This window comes from Erithacus rubecula (assembly GCF_903797595.1).
Source record: "Erithacus rubecula genome assembly, chromosome: 9".
NCBI lineage: Eukaryota > Metazoa > Chordata > Aves > Passeriformes > Muscicapidae > Erithacus > Erithacus rubecula.
The window spans coordinates 19,217,030-19,239,610 of NC_136660.1; the positions used below are offsets into that span (position 1 = coordinate 19,217,030).

At 36.3% G+C, this 22,581-nt stretch overlaps 1 protein-coding gene across 3 annotated transcripts in view; it reads left to right on the forward strand.

Moving 5' to 3' along the window:
* The window catches only part of TBC1D12 (TBC1 domain family member 12), a 41,177-nt gene extending 18,680 nt beyond the window's left edge, over positions 1-22,497 (forward strand). Inside the window, exons 3-14 of one of the 3 annotated variants that reach the window (XM_079311970.1) lie at positions 4,931-4,987; positions 9,820-9,935; positions 11,610-11,692; positions 13,276-13,393; positions 13,700-13,806; positions 14,433-14,513; positions 16,018-16,112; positions 16,767-16,838; positions 18,680-18,808; positions 19,125-19,234; positions 20,337-20,595; positions 20,835-22,497. In XM_079311970.1, the coding sequence (XP_079168096.1) occupies positions 4,931-4,987; positions 9,820-9,935; positions 11,610-11,692; positions 13,276-13,393; positions 13,700-13,806; positions 14,433-14,513; positions 16,018-16,112; positions 16,767-16,838; positions 18,680-18,808; positions 19,125-19,234; positions 20,337-20,595; positions 20,835-20,900 (1,293 nt within the window). In that variant the 3' untranslated portion in view covers positions 20,901-22,497. The remainder of the gene's footprint in view (positions 1-4,930; positions 4,988-9,819; positions 9,936-11,609; positions 11,693-13,275; positions 13,394-13,699; positions 13,807-14,432; positions 14,514-16,017; positions 16,113-16,766; positions 16,839-18,679; positions 18,809-19,124; positions 19,235-20,336; positions 20,596-20,834) is intronic. The other 2 variants (XM_079311969.1, XM_079311968.1) reach the window with 2 other exon arrangements.
* Positions 22,498-22,581: the final 84 nt, after the last annotated feature.

The window sequence follows — 22,581 nt, forward strand, 5'->3', positions numbered from 1 at the left end:
ATAGTTTTAGCTTTCTATTTCTAAAGCATGCATGTTCTTCAGATAAAACCTCATGAGCTGAGAGATACAGTTACCAAAGGGGGAACCAGCTTGACAGTATGCTCTGCACACAGTTAGAGCTACATACCTAAAGAAATTTGGTCTGAAATTGAGAAATGACCCTATTGTCTCCATAATTAGCATATGTCAAATGTCTTGCAGATGTGTTTAAAATTTACTATCTAGCTCTTCGTGCATATGACTTTGAAGAAGAGCTGATGGTTTCTTTCTTGAAAAATGTTCAGATTTGCTAAGCTGGTGATGGGTTAGAATGAATGTAGGCACACTCGGTTATTGAAGATCAGTGGGGAATAGCATCTTCTCCTCAAATTAGTCTCTGGACTAATTCCTCATTAGGCAGTAAATGTGAGCAAAAAGAATACAAGGCCTTCAAGAAGTTGACAGAAATATGATTAAAGCTTATTGTGTTTTGTTTACATGTAGTTCTGTGAACCTGTCAGGTTACTTCATAGCCTACATGGAATATCTCTCCAAACTTGCACTTTGACTTTCTAAATTGGATTGGAGGGATCAAATATGACTGAAACAGAAACCCCACATTTTTCCCTAATTTTTTTAGCTCTTTGTGGTCAGAACCATGGTTACTTCTTGTTAACCAGCTTTTGTAAAATGAAGTTTAGGTGTAAGACTACAAGAAGGTAGGAAATCTACCTGTGAGGGAGTTTATGCTAGTTTATTATTAGTCACAAATGTTGCCATTCCTGAACATTATTTTTCATGGTTGGATATGGTCCTTTGACTTTATTGATGGCAGTGGCCAGCTTTGGGAGGGTGCAAATAAGCCCTTGATTAAGGAAACTCGGTAATGAGTCAGCATCCTGCATGTAAAATATAAGATCTTAAGAAGCTCTGTTGCTAGAAAAATTAACTCACAGCAGGAAAAACTTTGCAATTAATAGGGGGAGGAAGTCTTTAGGATAAGAATAATACTTACATCAATGTTTTATGGCAATATCATGTAGCATGAAATACTTTCCTATTAGTAAAACTGAGAAAAATTGCATCATTTTAGATTTGTAGCCAAAAGATTTAGTAGGGTTTATATACCCCGTTTGGATCCTGGCTGAAGGAAGCCTCCTCTGTTCTTTTTGTTAGGGTAAGGATGATGTTGTAAGTTGCTGATTATGTTTAAGTGAATGCTTGTGGCTCCCAGTCACTGTCTATCATCTAGACCCTGCTATATATGTCTCTCCAGAGAAGTCAGGTAGCACTTGTAATATCTTGAATTACCTCCAAGAAAATCTGGAAATTTAATTAAGGATACCGTTTCAGACATTTTTTAGATGACGATGCCAGCCAGCTGTGCTTTCAGAGACTGCCTAATGAATATCATTGTAAAGAGTTTCTTTGCAGCCTCTTGGCCCGTGCAGAAGATGCTGAGAGTTTTTTTTTTTTTTGTGGCACAGCAGCCTGGGGTGTGTGCACAGCCCTGCAGCTGCGCCGCCTCGGGCCAGATGCGCTCGCTCTAACTGGGGCAGAGGTTGAAAGTTCTTGGCAGCTGCATCTCCCCACTCGCAGCTGCTGGCACGCTCATCTCTCCTTGGATTCAGAGCTGCCCAAGCAGGATGTGATTGAGGCCAACTCCTTTGCTGGACATCTCCTTCCTCTGGGCTTCTTTCCTTCACTGTTTTTTTGAAAAGGGAAAACAGCTCCCCAGGACTGCAAATGTCAAATGCATTTGATGGTTTTAGGAAGTGTGCCTTTCTTCATGAACTGCAGCTAGTAAAACTAGCTATTATAAGAAGCATGTTGTCATTAATGATCAGTTTGGTAAATTCTTTTCAGTCTGTACAGAAATCTGCTTTAAATTAGACTGTTGAAATACTTTAATGCAGAAGCATTTAAAGCAGAAACAGACTTGTGGGCTGATATATAACATTTTGGAATGTATTGACTAAAGTCCAAGTTCTGTTTAAAAATGCACACTCAATTTCAGTTTTTGTTCTTATTGTTAAAGGAAAGAGCTTTTAATCTACTATAAAAAAAATTCTGAATATCAAGTCATTAAGTTTAGATTATTTTATTAAAGCAGACTTGCATACTTTTTATTAACGTGTTTGAAGCAGTATGGTGGGTTTTGTCCTAATATGCCTGAATTGAACTTGAAATATGCAATTATACATTGCAAAAAAACCCCCCAAGCAAAATATACAACAAATTCGCTTTATCAGCACTTCAATAATGCTTCTCTCAGTGGCAGCCTTAAATGAAGTGGAAAAAAAAAGCTTCTTTTCTACTTAAATCTGCCACACCATTAAAAGCTTGCAGTGATTTTAGAAATGACTGCTTATTCAGAAGTGAAGCCATCTTTTCCAATAGCTGTCATCTTGTGTACAAAATGGAAGGTTTTAATAGTAGACAGTCCATTAAATACTAGCTTTGACTGGGTCACTGTTGTACATCTAACCTCCGAAAATATGTTGGGGTGGCTTTGCAATCTTTTCCAAAAACAAATATTTGAGGGCTAAAAAACTTAAGTATATTCACTTGAATATTTTTCCAATGTAGTTATCTCCAGTCTGAGATCTAATGGGGAAATTGCAGTCATTGATTGGGCTGAATTCCCGTGGCCTCCCAGGGACAAGGGTTTTCAGAGGCTTCTCTTCAGAGGAACAGATGTGTTTTGAATCAGTTTTTATATGACTCAAACATTTTGGCTTGCAATATTAACTCTTCCCTCCAATCTTAGTTGTTAGAGTTTAAAAGTGCACAAAGCTCTTAATGCTTATAAAATGTGTACGTGTGTTTGTAAACAAACTCAAGGACTGACTATCTCAGAGGAGTTGTTGAATGCTTTTTTACAGGAATGGTTCTTAAGCAGATTGTTATTTAGAGGTCATGTTGTCTCACCTTGCTCTACTACTGGAGAATAAAGAAAGGCAAGACTTCTGCCTGTTTGCCAGACACAGGGCAGAAATACATTGGTAACAAACTGCCTTGAAACAAGGACAGATAACAAATGGAGCTATTGGGTCTTACAAGGAATATGTAACACCTGAATAAAAATTTGCCCTACCAGAAGCATTGAGAAGGCTGGGATGGTTAGATGCTGTAGCAGTTCAGGTCCTCAAGAAATGTCCCATATAATTCAATTATCACATGTGTAGTCAGTAAAATATCCATTCTAGAGGTAAACCTGGACATTGGCACTCTCCAGTGTTTTAGATTTCTTAGGTGATTGTCTTGTCAGTAAAATTACAGTGAAACTGGTAGGACCTCAGAGTGACAGATGCTTTCTTTTGTTTTGCATAAAGGCCATAAAATACAGTTCATTTCCTACTTTCATGATATCCCAAGTTGCTTTGTTATGGGAAACTTGTTAAGGAGAACTTCTTACAATACCCATGCTATGTTAGTGGCACAAATGCATCTTCAGGGGAGCACCTTACTCCCTGAAGGGGGATGGGATCAGTGTTTTTAAAATAACATGGAAGTATTGAATCTGCTGATGTGAATTCTTCTGATTGCCGTTTTTGTAAAAAACAAAGTCTTTAAGGACAACTACAAAGAATATTGAAGCAACTATTTCAAGGCTTAAAAAAGAAAGCTTAGGCATACATAGGTTTGTATTTTCATTTCTGTTCTTGAAAGTTGCTGGATTTGGAGGAAATAAATAACATAAATTGAGGTAATAAAAATTATAGAACTTATTTTACTTTGATTTGGTGGGACATGGTATTTTATTTTTTGGTCTTCTGGATTCTCTCTTTGTGGGATCCCTCTCCTTCTAATGGGTCTTTGAATTTCTTTAGCCAAGTATTTTATGTAGGATTTTTTCTTCTCTCAAAGAACTGAGCATTTACAGGTTAAGCAGACATGCTGCTGAGCTTGAGGTGCTGAGAAAGCAAAATCATCATCTAGACAGGCTGTATTGAATTCCAAAAGGTTCAGGTGGTAAATCTGCTGGCTTTCATGGACATTTATTTAAAGTGTGAGATTGTGGGGGGCTTTTTGTTGGTTTGTTTTAATATAATTCTTATACTTCCAAGGCTGGCATGGTACTTCAGAACTGAAAAGGAAAAATAGTATGGTAAGAGAGAAAAAAGCCTTTTAAATGGTTTCGATTATTCTGAACACTGCAGATATGTTCTACTGAATTCATTATAAAAACCTTGTTTTCCTTCTTCCAGGCACTGTAATTCAAGGCTTAAAAGCAGTGAACTTTGTCATCTCCCTACACCCCCTCTTTTAGCTTGGTTTATCTTTCCATTATAAAACCAACTTTGACTTTTGGTTGGAAATGTGCAGAGTCTCCTGTAGCTGGGCTTGCTTTTATACCTGGTTGCCTTGGCTGCTGAGTGGTGCTTAAAATCTTATTTAAAATGGAAGTGACTGTTGCTCAAAGCATTACAAATGCATCTCTGTTCTCACCAGCAGGGCTGAGATGTAGCCCATTTTTGAGCTTCAGAAATACCAATGATAACATGGGGACAGTGGGGACAATGTTTTGTTTTTCCATTCTAACAGCATGTACCTTCCAAGGCTGTGGTTAAGTCAGTCTAATATCTGTGAGTGGTGTGTACTAGGGGGACACAGGATGTATCAGGGACTGCCTTTGTCATGCACCTGAGAAGCACCATGGAAAAAATCTCCCTTTGGGCAAGGGGACTGATTACTGAAAATATAAAACATCAATTAAACCAGAAAACCAATCCAGTTGATGTCTGCACAGCTCTTCACAAGTGGGAAGTCTTTGTATATGTGTCTGTTTTGAGGGCTGGAAAAGGAGGAGGAACAAACTCATCCATGTTTTTTTCAAACATACAAGATAAATACATGTGAATTTAAATTTGGGCTTGCATGTTGCTATTTTATGATGATCTTTTCCTTTGTTTATTCACTAAGGCTCTGCTTCTGTTTTTCTTATTAGGATGACAGTTCTGGCAGTCTTGCGTCAATATCTGCTCTCAGTCTATTAAACACAGGGGTATGAAATTTAATATATACTTTTTTTAGTTGTTTTTGATGCCATGCATGGGACTGTGTAGCACTCATTAAGATGGTGCAAACATCACATTTTCACAGCAGCATGAATATTTGATGACACTAACCATCAACTCATTAAAAACCATTAGTAAAATAAACAAGTTTCACATGTGAATCTCACTAACAACTTGAAGTGATAGAGTATTATTGTTTATTGTTTATATTGCATGTTCTTGAAAAACAAGAAATAGGTAATCATAGAGCTTGACAGTAATTTAATTTCTATGTTTGCTGTGCCTCATTGCTTAATGGTGAAAGTTGCTGAAAGGCTTAATTTGGAATATTTCTGAACACCTTATTAAATTTGAAAATTGATATACTAGAATCTTCTTTCTGTCACTGAGCCACACTAGCTATTAACAGTGGCACTTAAGAACTCCTGATGCTTTTAACCACTATTTCTAGTGTGAAATTGGAAAAGTAGAAAAGTGTAGCTATTGACACTTCCATTATATTTTACATTATCTATTTGCTGTGACTGGGATCCTTCTGAAATTGAGAGTGCCTGTTACTCTGTAAACTTTTTATGTAATTCTGCACTCTGTGTTAAACATGAATGGCACAAATTGGCTTTTTTTGTTCTAGAACTGTGAAACAGAGCAGTCACATAACTGCTGGCTGATTCTGCTGCCTGTGGCTCACATTACATGGCCTGGCCACTCTCAGCATGTGTTTATAGGGCCCAGGGCTGGTGGCTTCTTGTAAACAAAAGAAGATGAAACTTGATGCACCTTATTAAATATTCAGTTGAGGAAAAAAATACAGCAAACAAAGAATTGAAGGTGATGGTATTAACTTTGGAACATTGACCTAGAAACTCTTAAGTGTCTGTTTGGTTGTCCTTTTGTACTGTGTGAAGATTAGTATTTTCTTCTCCATCAATACATCTGTTCTTCCTATATCACCTGCAAATTAGGCAAGAATGTACTGTTCTGCCCATTCTGACAGCATCTGGAATTCCTATTTTTAGGAAAATGTCTACTTTGACTCACAGAATTTTTCAGTGGCATATATTCTTGCTATAAACACTGCTTTGTTTATAATCACCTAGTAGCCAGTGCTAGCTCAGCAATTTTAGCATTTAACCTGGAGGCAACATGCATGCTGATGTAGGATTATTCATTAGCAGAAATTCTTATGTGGGTGCACTCCTAGGTGATTCTATTAATGCTTCTATTCTTGGATGACCGACCTTGATTCAAATGAAGGCATATAATCTTTCTGATGATACGTCTAGTTAGCTGTGCTATATCATGAAAATAATCATATAGATGTTTCATAGACTCATCTGCTCCAGTCCCACGTGTGTAGAAGGAAAGAGGTTTAAAACCATTTGCACAATAAATGGCAATCCCCATTCTGTTTCCTCAGCAGAAGTCACAGTTGACAGAATAAAATCTGTTTTAGTATCAGATTTAGCATTAGAGAGGAGAAAGCATGTTAGAAGAAACTGTCATACACAGGATGTTTAGTTGGAGTATTAATATGCCTTGACATCTTCTAATAATAGAGGCAGTCCTTAAGATAGGGGAAGTTTAGTCAGTGTTGCATTCTTTAGTTGCATAAAGTCTCTACACATCAGATGCCTTTCTCCTCCAGCATACCTACAGCATAATTGGATGTGTGGTGTTTTGTCTGTATAATTGGTACTGTGAGAACTTCCATAGTCTTGTAACCAAAGGCTTTTTCACTCATTCCCAGGAGTTCACCTTTTGTTGCATAAATAGATCAGACTTAATTCCAGATTCATGTTGCATTTTATGGTTGGTGTTTATTCCTTTACAGCTGTATAGTTTGGGCTCTGCAGATGCAAGTCTGTAACTAACACTGAATCCCTGTGTTCACACTTAGCTAAATACTTTATCCCCAGAAGCAAACCCTACTTCAGGTCTACTAATGCTTTTGGAATGCTGCAGTGCAGCTGGATTTCCTTTATGTAAGGTCATTGGCTTAAGTATTGGAAGAAGAGGCTCTGGGCAGTTGCACATATGTTACACAGAGCAATCCAGTATTGTTTAGAGGTATTGAAAATTACTCTCAATGGTCTGACTATACTTTGTGGTACTACAGCAGAACTGTGAATGAAACTTCAGACTTGCATGTTTTCCATGTAGATAACAAAAAGGTGCAAGCAATAAAGACCTCTGTGGCTTTATTTATTTATTTATATTATTATTATTTTATATTTTTATTTACAACACTGGAGCATTTTTTAGTGTTCTTTGCTGGGTGGTTGGAGTGGTTTGTTTTAGTTTTGAGTTTCTGTTTTTTGGGTGAGGTTTTTTTGTTGTTTTGTTTTAAGAAGATACCATTTGAGATATCTTTATCTTCTTAAACTAATGCAGTTTATAAGCAAAGGATGTTTTCCCAGCCCCAGTTACCTGTCTGTAGGTTAATAGGCTTATCTGTATCTCTGCAGAAATAAATACCTGAATTGCAAGTCCCTCCACATATCAAAGCACTCTTAAGTATATTGTCACAGTGTTTTTCATGAAAAACATGCTTTAAGCTTCTTACTGGGTTAATTATTAGCAGTGGATAACAGGATGCAGTTCCAGACTTAGTAAGAAGATAACTGGTTTTACTTTTTATTAAAGCTGAAATTAGTTTTTCTTTACTTTGGAATTATGAAGGGTTCTGGAATTTTCAATAAATGCCTGATATGTTGCAATAAAGATTTTTTAAAATAACCTTCTCTAAGCTTGTGAAACCATACATGTGACCCTTCCAAAATATTTTTATTTACATATACAGGCTTTACATAGTCTTGAATCTTAGCTGTCAGCTGTGTGATCTTCTGACACAAGCCCTGCATGTTAAGCATTTGTCAAGACATTTGACTTTAAATAGTATTTTTACCTTGTTATGTCAGAGTATTAGCTCACATCTTTCAAAGTTAAATGAGGAGAATGTATAAAAAGCTCAAGCTTTTTAGATTTTGCATGAAATGTATAGTGAAGGCTATTGGATTCTTTACATCTAGTCATAAAAAATATTCCAGAAAAAAAAAGATATTTTATTGAATGGCTGTGGGATCTGATCTTCAAATAAGTTTCCTAGAGCACAGGCTTCTTGAGGAAAAAGCCTCTTCCTTTGGAAGGTTCTGATACTTTGTAATGCATTTCACTATGGGAATGTGCAGCCATGGCAGTTTGAATCTGAGGCTATTTTGGTCTCTGTTCTGCCTCTTTCTAGTAACACTTAAGAGTTTTCTTTCTCTGCCCATGTGATCTCTCTTTACAAAACCCAACTCTTCATGATGTGTACTTAGTTTCAGAAATGGAGTTGAATGATGGGTTCTGCCTTTTGTGAAAATCTCTGTTGAAGAATTTTTGATATTTTTTTTTCTCTGTTGCCTTGGAAATTGTGTATCAGTTCTTAGCACAGATGATAGCTGGAAGCACTGGTGTTGTTCACATGTATTGCTTGTATTAGAAAAGGTAAGAGCAGCTTCTTTTCTGATATACATCTTGCAGTGCTTTTTAAAATATTTTTGTTCCTTTTTAAAAAACTTGCATACAAGTTAGATATGTGGAGATGTTGAGAATGTTGCTGATGTTTGAGCTTCCTCAGCTCTGACCACTAAATGAACTTGATTTGGTGACTCTTGTTACAATGGAGAGTATGGAAGTAAGTCAGAACTTCTGCCAAGCATAGGAGGGATGGCATTGCTTTTATACTGCAGCCTGGGTGCTGATGTCTGGGTGTTCACAGGTGTATCACAGGATACAGTCTTAATTTACAAATATGCTGGAGTGTCCTGAGGTGTACAGCATGACAGGAGTACTGATATTTCTGGTTTTAAGTGGAATGAAATAATTTTAGGCTTGAGAATATGTGTATTCATTCATGTGGTAAGCACTGATTTTTTTGTTTTTCTCATGCTTTTGTAAATTACAACATAACTCTACCAATCCTGTTTCCAGTCATTCAAGATACTTGTTTCAATGTGATGAATGGTGTTCAGGTATATTGTTCCATTAACTTGGCAGTAAATTTTTATTTACAGTAGTGAAAAAGAAGGGAATGTGAGATTTGAGGTTTTCATCTGGCTCTGTTTAATTTTTTTCCTAAGGATTGTATCATATTTCTGTTAAGTTGTTGTTGTACTAAAAGGATTAGAATTTTTTCTTTCTCAGAATTGTGTGTGTATTAAATATTTCTTTCTAAGTAGGTTGCATGTTTCAACCTCAGAGGAAGGAAATTCTATGAAATAGATTTGTAATGATAAATACTGGTGTATTGTCACTGAGTATAGTGTAGGTGGTTCTGGTTAAAGTGGGTGTGATGGTGCTGTTGAAGGCCTCAGGAATGTGAGGTGTACTGAATCTTAAGAGGGGCTGAAATCAAGAAGAAAAAATGGAAAGAGACACATATTCTGGGTTAGTGGTCTTTGTAATTATTTTTTTAGTGGTGGGGTTTTTATTGTCAACTTTATATATTACTTAAATATACTTGTGCACTAGCTAGGCTGGGTAGATCATGCAGATTTCTTTACTACCTGATCCTGGAATGCCCAGTTGAAATACTGAACTAAAAGAGATCAAGGTTGATACAAGGAACTGCTTTCTCATTCATCTTTACTTAGCAGTCCTGGACAGCTGCACTGTTGCTATCAGCAATTTCAACTTGTAGTGTTTGCTGCTTGTTGTTTTATGAAGTAATGTTAAAATATCTAATGCGAAATTATTTATGCATTAAGTAATATCATGCTTACTAAGTTGGAGTGAGGCTGAAAGCTGAAATTTAATTTGTATCAATAATGTTGTTTAGGAATATGAAGCACGGACAGGAAGAATGTATAAACCCCCACCCCCATCAGCAAGACGTAAAAACATTGAGTTTGAACCACTTTCAACTACTGCTCTGATTCTGGAGGATCGACCAGCGTAAGTATGATTCTGCTGTAACCTGAAGCACTGAATTTTAGGTACATTTCTGATGAGCTAAAATTCACAAGTCTTATGTGAAAGAATCATTGGATTGTTCTGTCCCACATAATAGTGTAACAAATACTTCCAGAAGAGCCTTTAAGTATGCCACAGTCTATATGAGGAATCCTTTCTCACTGTAATGGAGCCACCAGCCTGTTATCTACTGTACCTCACAGCTGTCTGTGACCAGCTCTGGGCATCCTCAAAGTCTGCAGGAATTTTCTTGATTGATTTCTTCACTGCTTTCTCAGTGTGCACTTCCTTCTCCCTTATCCTCCTGCCTCCTGTTTTGGAAACTGAAAAACATATTAGGTAGGCAATACCTAAAAGTGCAGCTGAAAGCAAGGAAACAGCAGATGAAGATGTAACAAAACCCACATTTAGTACAAATATGAATAATAATGAAAAATGGGTAGAAAATTGGTCAGTATTTTCAGCTATAGTCTTTAGCCATTTGAAGGAAAAAGAAAGGAGCTGCTAAGGTCCTGAGCTTAAGGAGAACATTATCAAATTTCACAATGAAAAAGCTTGTGATGTCACTGTTGAATATTTGGTCTAATCACTTCCAATTAGGAAATGGAAAATAGAACATATCAGTGTTTCTTTAGATATTTTCTGTAGGAGTATATAAGCTCATTCTGAGCTAAAACAGAAATATCCTGATTGGAATTATGAATTACTATTTGTTTTCATTAATGCATTATTTCTTTTACTGTGTGTGGTAGAGAGTAAGATGTGCAATAACTGGATTGTTGATGTTTTTCTTTACTTTCACAGTATTGCAATTCACAAGCTAGGATAAATATGCTTTTAGAAATGACACTTGTTTCAAATTGGAGTGCCATCCCAAGCGTGCAGTGTGATTTCCACAGTCTAACCTTTGAAAATATATTCTGCTCTCAATTTAATTGAAAATATTAATAAGTGATTTTTTTCTGCTTGTATGAGAGGAAACAGAAAGTTTTTTATGTGTTAAAATGACAAAACTTTTCTGTTTATTTTGGACCAAAGTAGACTAGAGATTAGGTAAGAGGCTGAGACCAAACATTGTTTTAATTTGCTTTGAAGCGAGTCTCCTTGGTCAAGAGGAAGTGTGTTTGGCTGTTATGCAGCCAAAAAATAAGCACATTTTTATCTGGTGAATTTTTAGACTGCACCAAGCTTCCTTAGCTTTAACTCTGACATCAGTGCTGATTTGTCCTTTCTTCCTTTGGGAAACTTATCTTCTTTTGTAGGAGTTTTAAAGGGTTAACTACAATGAATAAAAACCTTTCCCTTTTATTGAAAATCCATCATCATAGATTTCATATGAGCATATGATAAAAATACACATGGGCAGAAATGCATTGCAATAAGTAACTATATGGTGTATCAGCATTTCTCTTTTGTTGCTCGCTTGAGCATCATTCCATGTCTTCAACAAATTTAATAACCTTACTTTGGGGAATCTCTAGAAGAACTGAAAAACAGGAGCAGCAATCATCTAGTAGTTCTCTACAGCTGTAACTGGAACCCTGGCAGTATGGCAACCCCAAAGCTCACCTTAGAGAGAAACCAAATTTAATCCTGTTCTGAAATGGTCCAGAATGTCATTTGTGTGTATTGAATTCAGGAACAACTTGTTTTCAGAAATCTTCCTGCCAAGTCAGTGGAGGAGGCTTTACGTCATCGACAAGAATACGACGAGATGGTGGCAGAAGCAAAGAAACGAGGTATGTCAACTGCCAACAGTCACTGCAATTCCTCTCAACTCTGCTACAAAAATAAAGTCAATCCTGGCTTGTAGGCGAGTGGGTACAGTAAAGAACCTCTTGTTTAATATCTGGGTTATTTTCTGGTGCATAGGGGCAGGCAGTTTAAAACAACGCTCAGAAATCAAATTGTTGTTCTGCTACAATGAATGTAGCTAGGTCCAGAATGCAACTTAACCTTTCATTTACTTTGTAACGAAAAAGTTAATTATTTTAAAAATACTTGTGAAATGTGGTCACCTAGAAGCTCTCTGGATACTTGGACTCTTTTTTTTCAAGCTGTGTTGCTGCAGTTGCCACTAAGAGCCAAAGTATAATAAAGCTGATTATTAAAGATCTAGTTTCTTAAGAATTTCAGTGTGAAGAGAGATGAAAATTTTGGGGTTATTTTCCAATCAGCTGTACCTATGTGAACTTTCTTACTCCCATTAGACACGATTAATTTAAAAAACAGATCTGTAGCATCTGGTACTGTGTCAATCTATGAATAGTTGTTAAAAGGACTTTTGTAGTCTTGTGCCTAGTATTCAGGGAATAAGCTATTTTAAGAATCTGTGCTGCATGTTTTACTTGGGCTGTTGTCAGAGATACAAGCTTCTGAACTGATTGATCCTCTTTGGATCCATGGCAGCTTACTTTGAAAGATGCAATAAGAAATCCAAGGCATTTGACCATGCATTTCACTCTGCTCTTGTGGTGTGTATCTTGTAAGTTGTGATCTGTGCTCTGTGTACTTTAGTAACAGCATCTTTGGAGGTTCAGCCATGTGTGGTGTTTTCATGTGTGTGCTCTGGCTTACTAACTGTTGCTACACACCCAAAGCTTCAGTAAAAACTTGAAGCTGGTCAGCCATATGTGTTTATGAGGGAGGGCATGTTTACTCTCTTGATGTGTCCAATGCATGCTTAAATTGAAAATGTCTTGCAATTTCACAGTGGTTCTAAGTGGTGTCAGGAGAGCATTGCTCTGTCCTTCTTTTAGCCTTTTTAATAAGAAGAATCTACAAACAATTTTTTTTAAAAGAAGGCAGGACATTGTTCTCTTGTTCAGCATTGTGACTTTGTCTTAGGTCTTTAGGTCCTGTTTCCAGAAAAGAAAATACAGACTCCTTTTAGGTGGAAGCTTCAGTAACATTTGAATAGTTTTGAAATGGATGTAGAATTGCACTTTTAAATAATAATATTTCCCATAAATATTGCTGATTAGCTTAATGAATAAATAAACCTCAGATAGAATATGGTATGAAAATCATAAGAAGAAAAACAGCGCTGACAATGTGCTTGCATATAAGTTATCCTGTGTACTGCAGAAGAGATCTGAGTTTTCTAGCCTGATTTTTGCTTGTCTGAATCACTATATTTGAACAACGTAGTTTAAATTTAAAAATATCCAGAGAAATACACTTACATTCAACAGAAATAGTACTTGCAACTGTAATTTACCCTAGATCTTTTAGACATCTAAATACTTGGGTAGCAGCTGAATAATTTACCTAATAATTTGTATACACTAATACAGAATTATTAACATGTTATGCCTAACAGAAATTAAAGAAGCACATAAAAGGAAAAAAATAATGAGAGAGCGTTTCAAGCAAGAAGAGAATATCGCTAGTGCTATGGTGATTTGGGTCAATGAAATACTACCTAACTGGGAAGGCATGTAAGTAAAGTTCTACTGTGTAAATGAGGCAAGCATGGCTTGTTTCTCCTCTGGAAACTGAGGACCCACATACCTGATTTTCCTTTTCTGTGTTGTCAAGAAGTCAGTTTTTGTTGCCATGATGTAATGTGAGGTCATTACAGAGCAACATGAAATGTGCCTTCTGGGAGCTGAATGTTTTGGGGTTTTTAACATCAACAGAGATCTTGGAATATTGATGTATGTTATTTTGCTTGCAAATTGCTCAGTGATCTTAGAAAACAAGATGTGCCTTTTTTTTCCCTTCTCCCTGCTTCTGTATATCAGGCGTGCTACCCGAAAAGTTCGAGAGCTGTGGTGGCAGGGATTGCCCCCAAGTGTACGTGGGAAGGTTTGGAGTCTGGCTGTGGGAAATGAATTAAACATCACTCCTGGTATGTTCCTAACAGATCACATGTTAAGTTGGTTATTTTCAAAGAAAAATGTAAACTTTTGTTGAAGAGAAATTAAATCAGGATATATTTCTTTCTGAAGAAATGTATTTTGGAAGGTTTGGTTTTTGGCAATTGAGTTTTACATTTAGACATTGTAGCCTCATAAATTATGGAAACAAGGTCCAAAACCTGCTTGCAAAAACATTTAGTATTTTAAGAATTAAGGTAGTGCTTCCCCCTCCAGAAAATAAGTTTTATGTTTGAAATTCAGAATTTGTAGCTTTTTTTTCTTAAGGGGGTGAAAAGGGAATTGCTTTATTTTATAACTAATGATTGATGAATTGTAAGTATTGTATTCACAAAAATACAAATCTGAATTATTTAAAGTGTGATTTCCCTGTCATAATTTGCATATTCTCCACAGAAGAAAGCACAATACAGTGCACACTATAAAACTGTGTATAGTGTGTATATCTAATAACCATCTAATATTCTCCTCTTGCTTCCAGTGATGAAACCAAGTAACCAAAGCTAAGAATACTTAGCATGCTTTAATCTTGGATGGGTGCTTTTCTTACTACTATCTTTTTGGTTATTGGTTTTGGTTTTTTTTTGCTTTCTTGCAGAACTTTATGAAATCTTCTTGTCGAGGGCTAAGGAACGATGGAAAAGCTTCAGTGAGACAAGTTCTGAGAATGACATAGAAGGTGAGATCTCCTGAGTGCTCAAAAACCTCCTACTCACTTTTACAAACCCATGAAGTCTCACAAGTTCCTCTGCAATTTCAGCATTAAGAATACTTGTTAAATTTCTCAAAATCATTCCCTACTTAAATGTTTGCTGTCTTGTGAGGGGCTTGGCAGTACTTACTGTGTCAATAAAAGACATTAAAATATTGCATGTGCTGATTTTAAATGAATGTTTCTTCTGAAATATCAAGACTTGGCTCTCATGAAAATATTAGATGAAATACAAAAAGAAGAAATAGAAAACTAGATTACAATACATGCTTTTGCTTAGCTCTTCTTGAATGGGTTCTCCTTAGTTGGTATCCCTTCTATCATTTTGAGAAAAAGAAAAGAATATCCTCTATTTTTTGTTTCTGAAACTGAGAGGTGAAAAATATGAAACATGACACATTTCAGATCCCACTTGTATTTCCTTGCCTGCCCATATGGCCTTTCCTCCCAAATTTATAAGTGGGGATGTTAGCCCTCTTTTGTAGAGTGCAGTTTTTTTTCACTGGCATATTGCTGTCCCTTGTGGATGTTCTTTCTGTTAAAAATAGTATCAGTGATGCTTTTAATGTTGGATGTGTCCTTGTTATAAAGGTTAACTCTTTGTGTTGTTGACTGGTAATTTTTAAAATGCTGTCCTGTGATAGTGTCTTTTCCATTATTTTAGTTGTTTGCACTTGCCACAGCCAGTCCTGACTAATTGCCTACTTGGACTATAAATTATTTGGATCTTTCTTAGGGATAGCCCTGTGACTTACCTGAAGATTGTCTTGAGACAATTTATAAAATATTCTGTGTGTACATGACTGTAAATATGCTTATCCTTGGAAAACATGTTTGCAATGCTCTTTGGTCTGTGGAGTGGTGGTTTGCTTGTTCTTTTGTTGTGGGAGTGTGAGCTCTCTCTGGGGGAAAGCTTAGATAATCTGTTTTTTTAAGAGGTAATTCCCTCAGTGGGAATGAAGGGAGAAGGAGCTGTTTTAATTGTGCCAGATGTCTTGGGAAATGTAGTAATAAGGGAAAACCTAAGAGTGATGGAATTTCCATCTCTGAAAAGCAAGCAAGCTGACAGTGCTTATTACTAATCTTTGGTAGCAAAGTCTGGAAGACCAACTATCATAATTTTTGGAAGACTGGATTGAAATGCTGGTTTCCAAGCTTCAGCAGAGCAGGTTCTGTTTAGCCTGCTCCTCAAATTGCCATCTTCTGCTTTCCAGTTGGAAATCTTCTCTGATTTAAGCCCTCCAAAATAGCCTTTTCCCCAAGTACTACCTGTCTTTTCTTCCCACATTATCACTAGTTTTTATCATGTCCCTGTGGAGAGGATTGAACAGATATAATTCAAGGTCTAGCAGAATTTCTTCTGGAGGTTCTTAGGTGAATGCTGCCCTCCTTGTCTTTATGTGCCTACAGGAGTTTTGTTCTGAAGTTTGTAGAATTTATCAGCTTTAATAAGTGTTGGTTTTGCTTGCAGATGCAGGTGCATCTGTTGCTGATCGTGAGGCCAGTCTGGAGCTAATTAAGTTGGATATATCACGCACATTTCCATCCCTGTATATTTTCCAGAAGGTGAGATGCCTTTGACTTTAGTTTGGACAGCTTTAAAATTTTGAATAGTTAAACAAGAATCATAACTGGCCAAATATGGAATAGTTTTTAGAAGTTGTCTGAACTTCTAAAATATATTTAAATGAGAATAAAGTAGAGACACTTAGTAATGGACTATGAGGTTGTTTTCTCCTTGAAAAATTGCATGAGATTCCTATTAATGATTATGAAACTACTGGGAGAAATGAGAGTGCTCTCACTGCTACAGAAATCTTGATGCATTCTGATGCATCAGGCTTTATGGTTTTTATAGAGCTATAAAATATGCACCTACATGTATATAAAATATCATGCAATATCATAATACAGTAACTTGTGCTACTAAGAATGAAAATATCCATTGTCTCTGAAAAGGAAAGACCAACCTTGGACCTGTATCAGATATCCTTTTTTTTTATTATGTGTTGATTTCTGCTGAATTATTTTGTAGGATTATTGTTACCTTAAACATCTCACAAGCATTTGTGGTAATGCATGGAGTAAGAAATGGTACTATTCTAGATATTAATAAACCAACAATTCACTGACTCTTGCATCTTAAAATACCAGCTTGCTCCTTTCCTATATTTTTTTGAAAATATTTTTTTTTCTCTTTCTACCCTCTCTTCTTATTAGGGTGGTCCATATCATGATCTCCTGCATAGTGTTTTAGGAGCATATACATGTTACAGACCAGATGTGGGATATGTAAGTATTTGCTGTGAAATGTTTATAACATGACAAATAAGCTTAAGATGTCATGTATTAAAGTATACTAAATAAATAAGTGTTCCAAACTTTATGCTGATTGTACTTAAAAAAACAGTTAAACTTTGGCAGTTACTTCATGGCAGTCATAATGATGGTAGCTCTTAGAGACAATTAAATAGCTGAAAATGTACTGAATGTCAGTGTTGAGTATCTGGATTGCATTGAAGATTTTAAATGGGTATTTTCACAAGACATTACAGTTCTGACAGAGTATCTACAGGAAAAAACCTGTAAGATGTTAGCAGACTTGCAGTTCACCCCTCACTTGTTCTGTCTTACTGTTGCTTCCCCTGTAGCTATTTCCATAGTGATGCTCCCTGCTTCACTACTGCCCATCCTAAAATCCACAAACTCCTTCTTAGTGTCTTGCTGACACAGAATAGTCATTCTCTGTGAGTTCAGTGAAGATAGTTTTCAGCAAACATTACTGTGTTTAAATGCAAGCAAAAAAAACTCCATTGAAAAAACTGTCAAAAACCCCTGAACAAACCAACTAAACCTAACATCTTTCTGAATGGTGTTAGGTTAAAGAAGCATTTAAATAATGAACAGTAATGAAAAGAAGGGGGTTTTTTTTCTTTGTTATTGGGGTGTCTAAAAACATCTTCCACAAGCTCTAATGCTTTGGGGTTCAAAAACACTTGAAAAGTTTTAAGTCTCATCCATGCAACAAAGCATTATTTAGCACAGGGTGTGTCTTCCTCTCTAAATCAGATATGCTTGGGACTCTCATAAATAACTAGTTGGTTTTTCAAGTTCAAATGTTTTTAGGCCTGAATTCTGTCATCTGTGACCTCATTTTTGGAGACTCTCCCATGTTTTTTAAGTGAGATTACAAACTCTGCAGGTTCTGAGACTGTTTGTTCCCAGGGTGGAGTTTCAAAAGGCAAATAAGCAATTTTTCAAGGATAAGTCTTCTCCTTTTCCATTAGAAATACAGCTAGTCTTGATATTTCTTAGCACATTTTTTTCATGTTAATATGGCAGTAAATGTAATGCAATCTTATTTTCACATCTATTTATCCCCCCAAAATGGAAAGCTGATAGACTGTTTCTGATGCATATCAATACTCTTTTCCCTAGCTGATTGAAATAGTGTGTAGGGTTTTTTTAATGAGAATAGGCAGCATGAATGTTTAGAGACAGTGGAATAAAGATGATTGCAATTGAAATTGGTAAAATTATTGTTAGCGTGATGAGTATTCAGGTTATCACTTAATTACAAGAATTTTGCTTTTCACTTTTATTGCAGGCTAAAGTGGTTTTGGAAGAGTAACACTGGAAAAATATAAACTTGCATTGCAGCTAACCACCTAGAAGTAATTTTATATATATGAAAAAATATTGTTTGGCAAGTGGAAAGATGTGCATTGACTATTCTGAAACAGAATTTTGTCTCAGTTCCAACGTATCTGTCTGGGTCTAAACTATCCCATATGTGAGGTTTTTCTCCATGACTGCTTTTCCCATAGTTTAACAATGAACTTGAGGTCAGGTTTTTTTTTTCTCATGAGCTCTGCATTCACCCTGTGGTTTTAACTTTCTTGTATTTTGAATCCTGAGGGCTTGTGATCATGAGACCTCCCAGAGTGCCTGAATTGCTGAAATCAAATTGATTGCATGAATAAAAATAATTTATCCACGTTGTTTCTATTCATCTGGAAATGTTATGCAATGGTACTTGATAAATCGCAATCTGTAAATGTTTCCATTTCCAAAGATGTAAGATGTACTGAACCTACTCACCTATATTTGCCCGATGCTTTTCCCACTTGAAGGTACAAGGGATGTCCTTCATTGCTGCTGTGCTCATTCTCAATCTGGAAGAGGCAGATGCTTTCATTGCCTTTGCTAACCTTCTAAACAAGCCATGCCAGCTGGCCTTTTTCCGTGTGGATCACAGCATGGTACGCACTCAGTTTTCTGGTTTTGGACTGCAATGTTCTTTTGACTTGAAGCATAGTTGTTTTATTGATGACTTCCTTTTGTCCTGTTGAATAATGGACAACTTTAACCTGTGATTACAAAACTGAGAATACCAGGTACTAATCCATAAAACTCATTCTCATGTTTTGATTTCTGCTTTAGAAACATTTAATCGTTTTACTTATCCTAAGGAGTCACATTGTGCTGTATTGACATCCTCAGTTCTTGGTGGGGTTTGTGTTGGTTTACAACCATTCTTTTGATGACTGCTTATGATGTGCTTTACTATCCCTACAGATGCTGAAATACTTTGCAGCCTTTGAAGTATTTTTCGAAGAAAATCTTCCTAAGTTGTTTCTTCATTTCAAATCATACAGTCTTACTCCAGACATATATTTGATAGACTGGTGAGTTCACAGAACATAGAAAACCTAACCTTAGAACTGTTGAAACACTTTCTATTTTGCTATAGGTCTTTCAGCACTGGAAATAAAGCATAAAAAAGGCATTCAGTAGGTCTTGTGAAATCTGATGAACTGTTTTGTGTAACTGCAGTTCCTCTGGCAGGCTTCAAGCTTTATTAAAAGGGTTGTATTCAGTTCAAAAATGAGACAAACAGGAGTGTTCATTTTCTTGTTGCTGCAGTTGTGTGACATACATAGGGGAGAGGAGGTTACTACACCATAGTAGTATGGTGTACTGTGATTGTGAATGACTTGATGAAATGAGCATAGTCAGCTACTGAAGGAAGTATGACTATAGGAATAGAGACTTTAAAGCAGTGGGAGGATGAAATTTAGGACCTGATTTGAAAAGAGTTAAACTTGAAAATACAGTGAGCAATTTGAAGTAACAAATGTTCAAAAGCAGAGAGTATCAAGCTGTGTGTGTGTCTGTAATGGAAGGTAGTAGTGCAGGCACCCTTGAAATGTGGTAGTGCTGTCAAATACAGAAATATCTGTTTGTATGCATAAGGATGAGCTCCATCTAATTTTTTTTTTATTTTAATGTGAACAAATTCGAAAATGTATCACAGAAATATAGCTACTGATTTATCATTAGTGGGATGTAGCACTCTATTGAAATGAGTTGTGTCTTTAGATTTAGTTTAGGAAACAAATGATGAACAGAGCTGTTAAACTGTATAGCTTAAATGGAAAGGTTAAGTTACACAGTTGTGATCTTTGTGGCTAAAATTCTTAAGTGTGTATTATACTCTGTTCGAGTATGAAGAGATATGTCACTTCTTTAACCAGAGCTTTCTAAAGGAGATGGCATTCAAATGGAGGATTTTCTGTGGCTTCAAAGAGATGGCTTTCAGAGTACAAGTTCTGACTTCAAGAACTGGAGACTTGTGGGTCATTGAAACAGGGGGAAAAAATAGGAGTGTGTAACATAACTTGTCATCTGCTTTCTCTGAAGTTAACTGAGATTTAAAGAAAGTTGTCTTCTCATTTTTCTGAAATAAGTTATAACTCTTCCTTTTTGTTTGTTTTTGATTCATTGTAGGATTTTTACACTCTACAGCAAGTCATTACCACTTGATCTGGCCTGTCGTGTCTGGGATGTTTTCTGTAGAGATGGAGAAGAATTTTTGTTTAGGACAGGATTAGGAATCCTTCGGTTATATGAAGATATTCTCCTCCAGATGGACTTCATTCATATAGCACAGTTTCTAACAAAACTTCCAGAAGATATTACATCAGAAAAGCTTTTTAGTTGTATTGCAGCTATTCAGATGCAGAACAGTAACAAAAAATGGGCACAGGTGAGTTCCTTGGAGATATATATCAAATCTGACATATCAGCACATGAATATATGGGGCACTTCTCTGCTTGTCTCTGCTAAGCTGTTTGTCTGAGCAATGGGCACTTCCTTTCTAGTGTCTCATTCTAGAAATTGATCTCCATGCTAATAGTGTGGTGGTTAATACTGATATTATTATAACACTGGTAGTCTTCACTATATAATTCACTATATATTCACTATATAATTTATTTTTCCAGGTGTTTGCCTCACTGATGAAGGACAAAGAAGGGGACAAGAACCACAGCCCAGCACCAAAAAGCTAAAGTTGAGGTCTACTGGAAACGTGGAAAACCACTTGATGACAAAGAAGTCTTCACATCACTTCTATGTGGAAAAAGCACTATAGAAAATGTGAAAATGAGATGAAAAAAAGACACAGCTCTCAGTGGAATAATGAACTGATGAAATCTTCACCCTTTTGCCAGTATTAGTTTTTGCCATGGGAAGATCTGATTCACACAGAATACTAAAATCTATGAAACTGAGAAGTGGGGAGTTCATACTTAATACTTTAAAAAAATCAGCTCAATGCAATAAACATTTGTAATAACTTCTGTTGGTACTTTAAACAAATTTTTGAGGCATAACTGTTTTTACAAATACCACAAAGGCACTTTTTGGAGGGGATGAGGGAAAAGCTAAATCTTAAGGCCCCAAAACTGCTATCCAAACCAAATGCTTTGGTACAAACATTACCTCCAAAATTAACAATTTGCAAGTATTGAGGACCAAATAAGGTGGTTTGGTATGTTTATGTGTAAGATGATTAAGATTTGGGAAGGGGTATTGTCTTATTTACTGGTTTGGTTTGTTTTCTTTTAAGTTGCAGCTTCATTCTTCAGTCTGGGCAAATGTAATAAACTCAGGAACTGTAGACGTATTGTGCCCAAACCTAGAGCAAAAATAATCTGAATTTTAAACAGAGGTAAGAACAGGGCTGCTATTTTCACTGTACAGCTTTCAAAGCAAGTGGTGTTTAAGCATTTATTTTGGTGTATTGGTTGTGGAGTAAATGGAGTGGGTATTCTGTGAAGGGGTTTTGCCACCAGAAGTTTTATATTGCTGAGCCATTTCCAACTAAAAATACTTGTATGTAATGGTGAACACTAGAAAATGACAAGGCTATTGAAAGGCTTTTGTGTTCTCAAAGAAGCAGCCACTTTTAACACTTGGAAATAATGCAAACACAGAATTGTTTTTGAAACTGTCTTATTAGTGTGCAATACTGAAATCCAAAAATCATCTGGCTTAGTGATTCTTTAACATCTTTTAACTGTGAGACATAAGGTCATATTGTACGTGTCACAGCAAATATTTTCAAACATTTCCTGTTCTTGAAGATGCTGTACAACAACCTGTGGTTGTAGGGGACAGAAATTTAAAATGGATAGCACTGCAGGTGAGGAACACTTGCACTCTCTTGATCCGTTTTTTGCTAATATTTAATGTAAATAAATTCCTTACATGTGGGTTTTTGTAACTGGTCCCTCTGGAAATCAAGTAAAAATTACCATTATGTATTTTTAAGTGCAGGAGGCTTCAGGTTGTCTGGTGTTTTAAAAGCAGAGTCTGCATAATCGGGGTAAAAATTTAGTGTGGTGTAACTTGCGTTGCTATCTGGTTTAAAAACTACATATATGCTACTCATAACATTACAATTTGAAATGTAAATGTCAGATTTTTCTTAACTTATGTATTCACTACTTTAATTGGATCCAATTTGTCTTATATTTTTGTGTTATCTTGTACAGTTTTCTTACTTTTCAACTATAAATCTGTATATAACTGTAAATAGAAGGATCAAGCCTTCCTTTAAGACCACTAGTACCAATTCCTGTGTAAATAAAACTGACAGCAGCCGCGGCCTGTGCTTGTTTCGCGCTCCGTGTGGGCGGCGCTGGCGCGTTCGGCCTCCGCCGCCAGGGGTCGCTGTGGCCGCTGTGG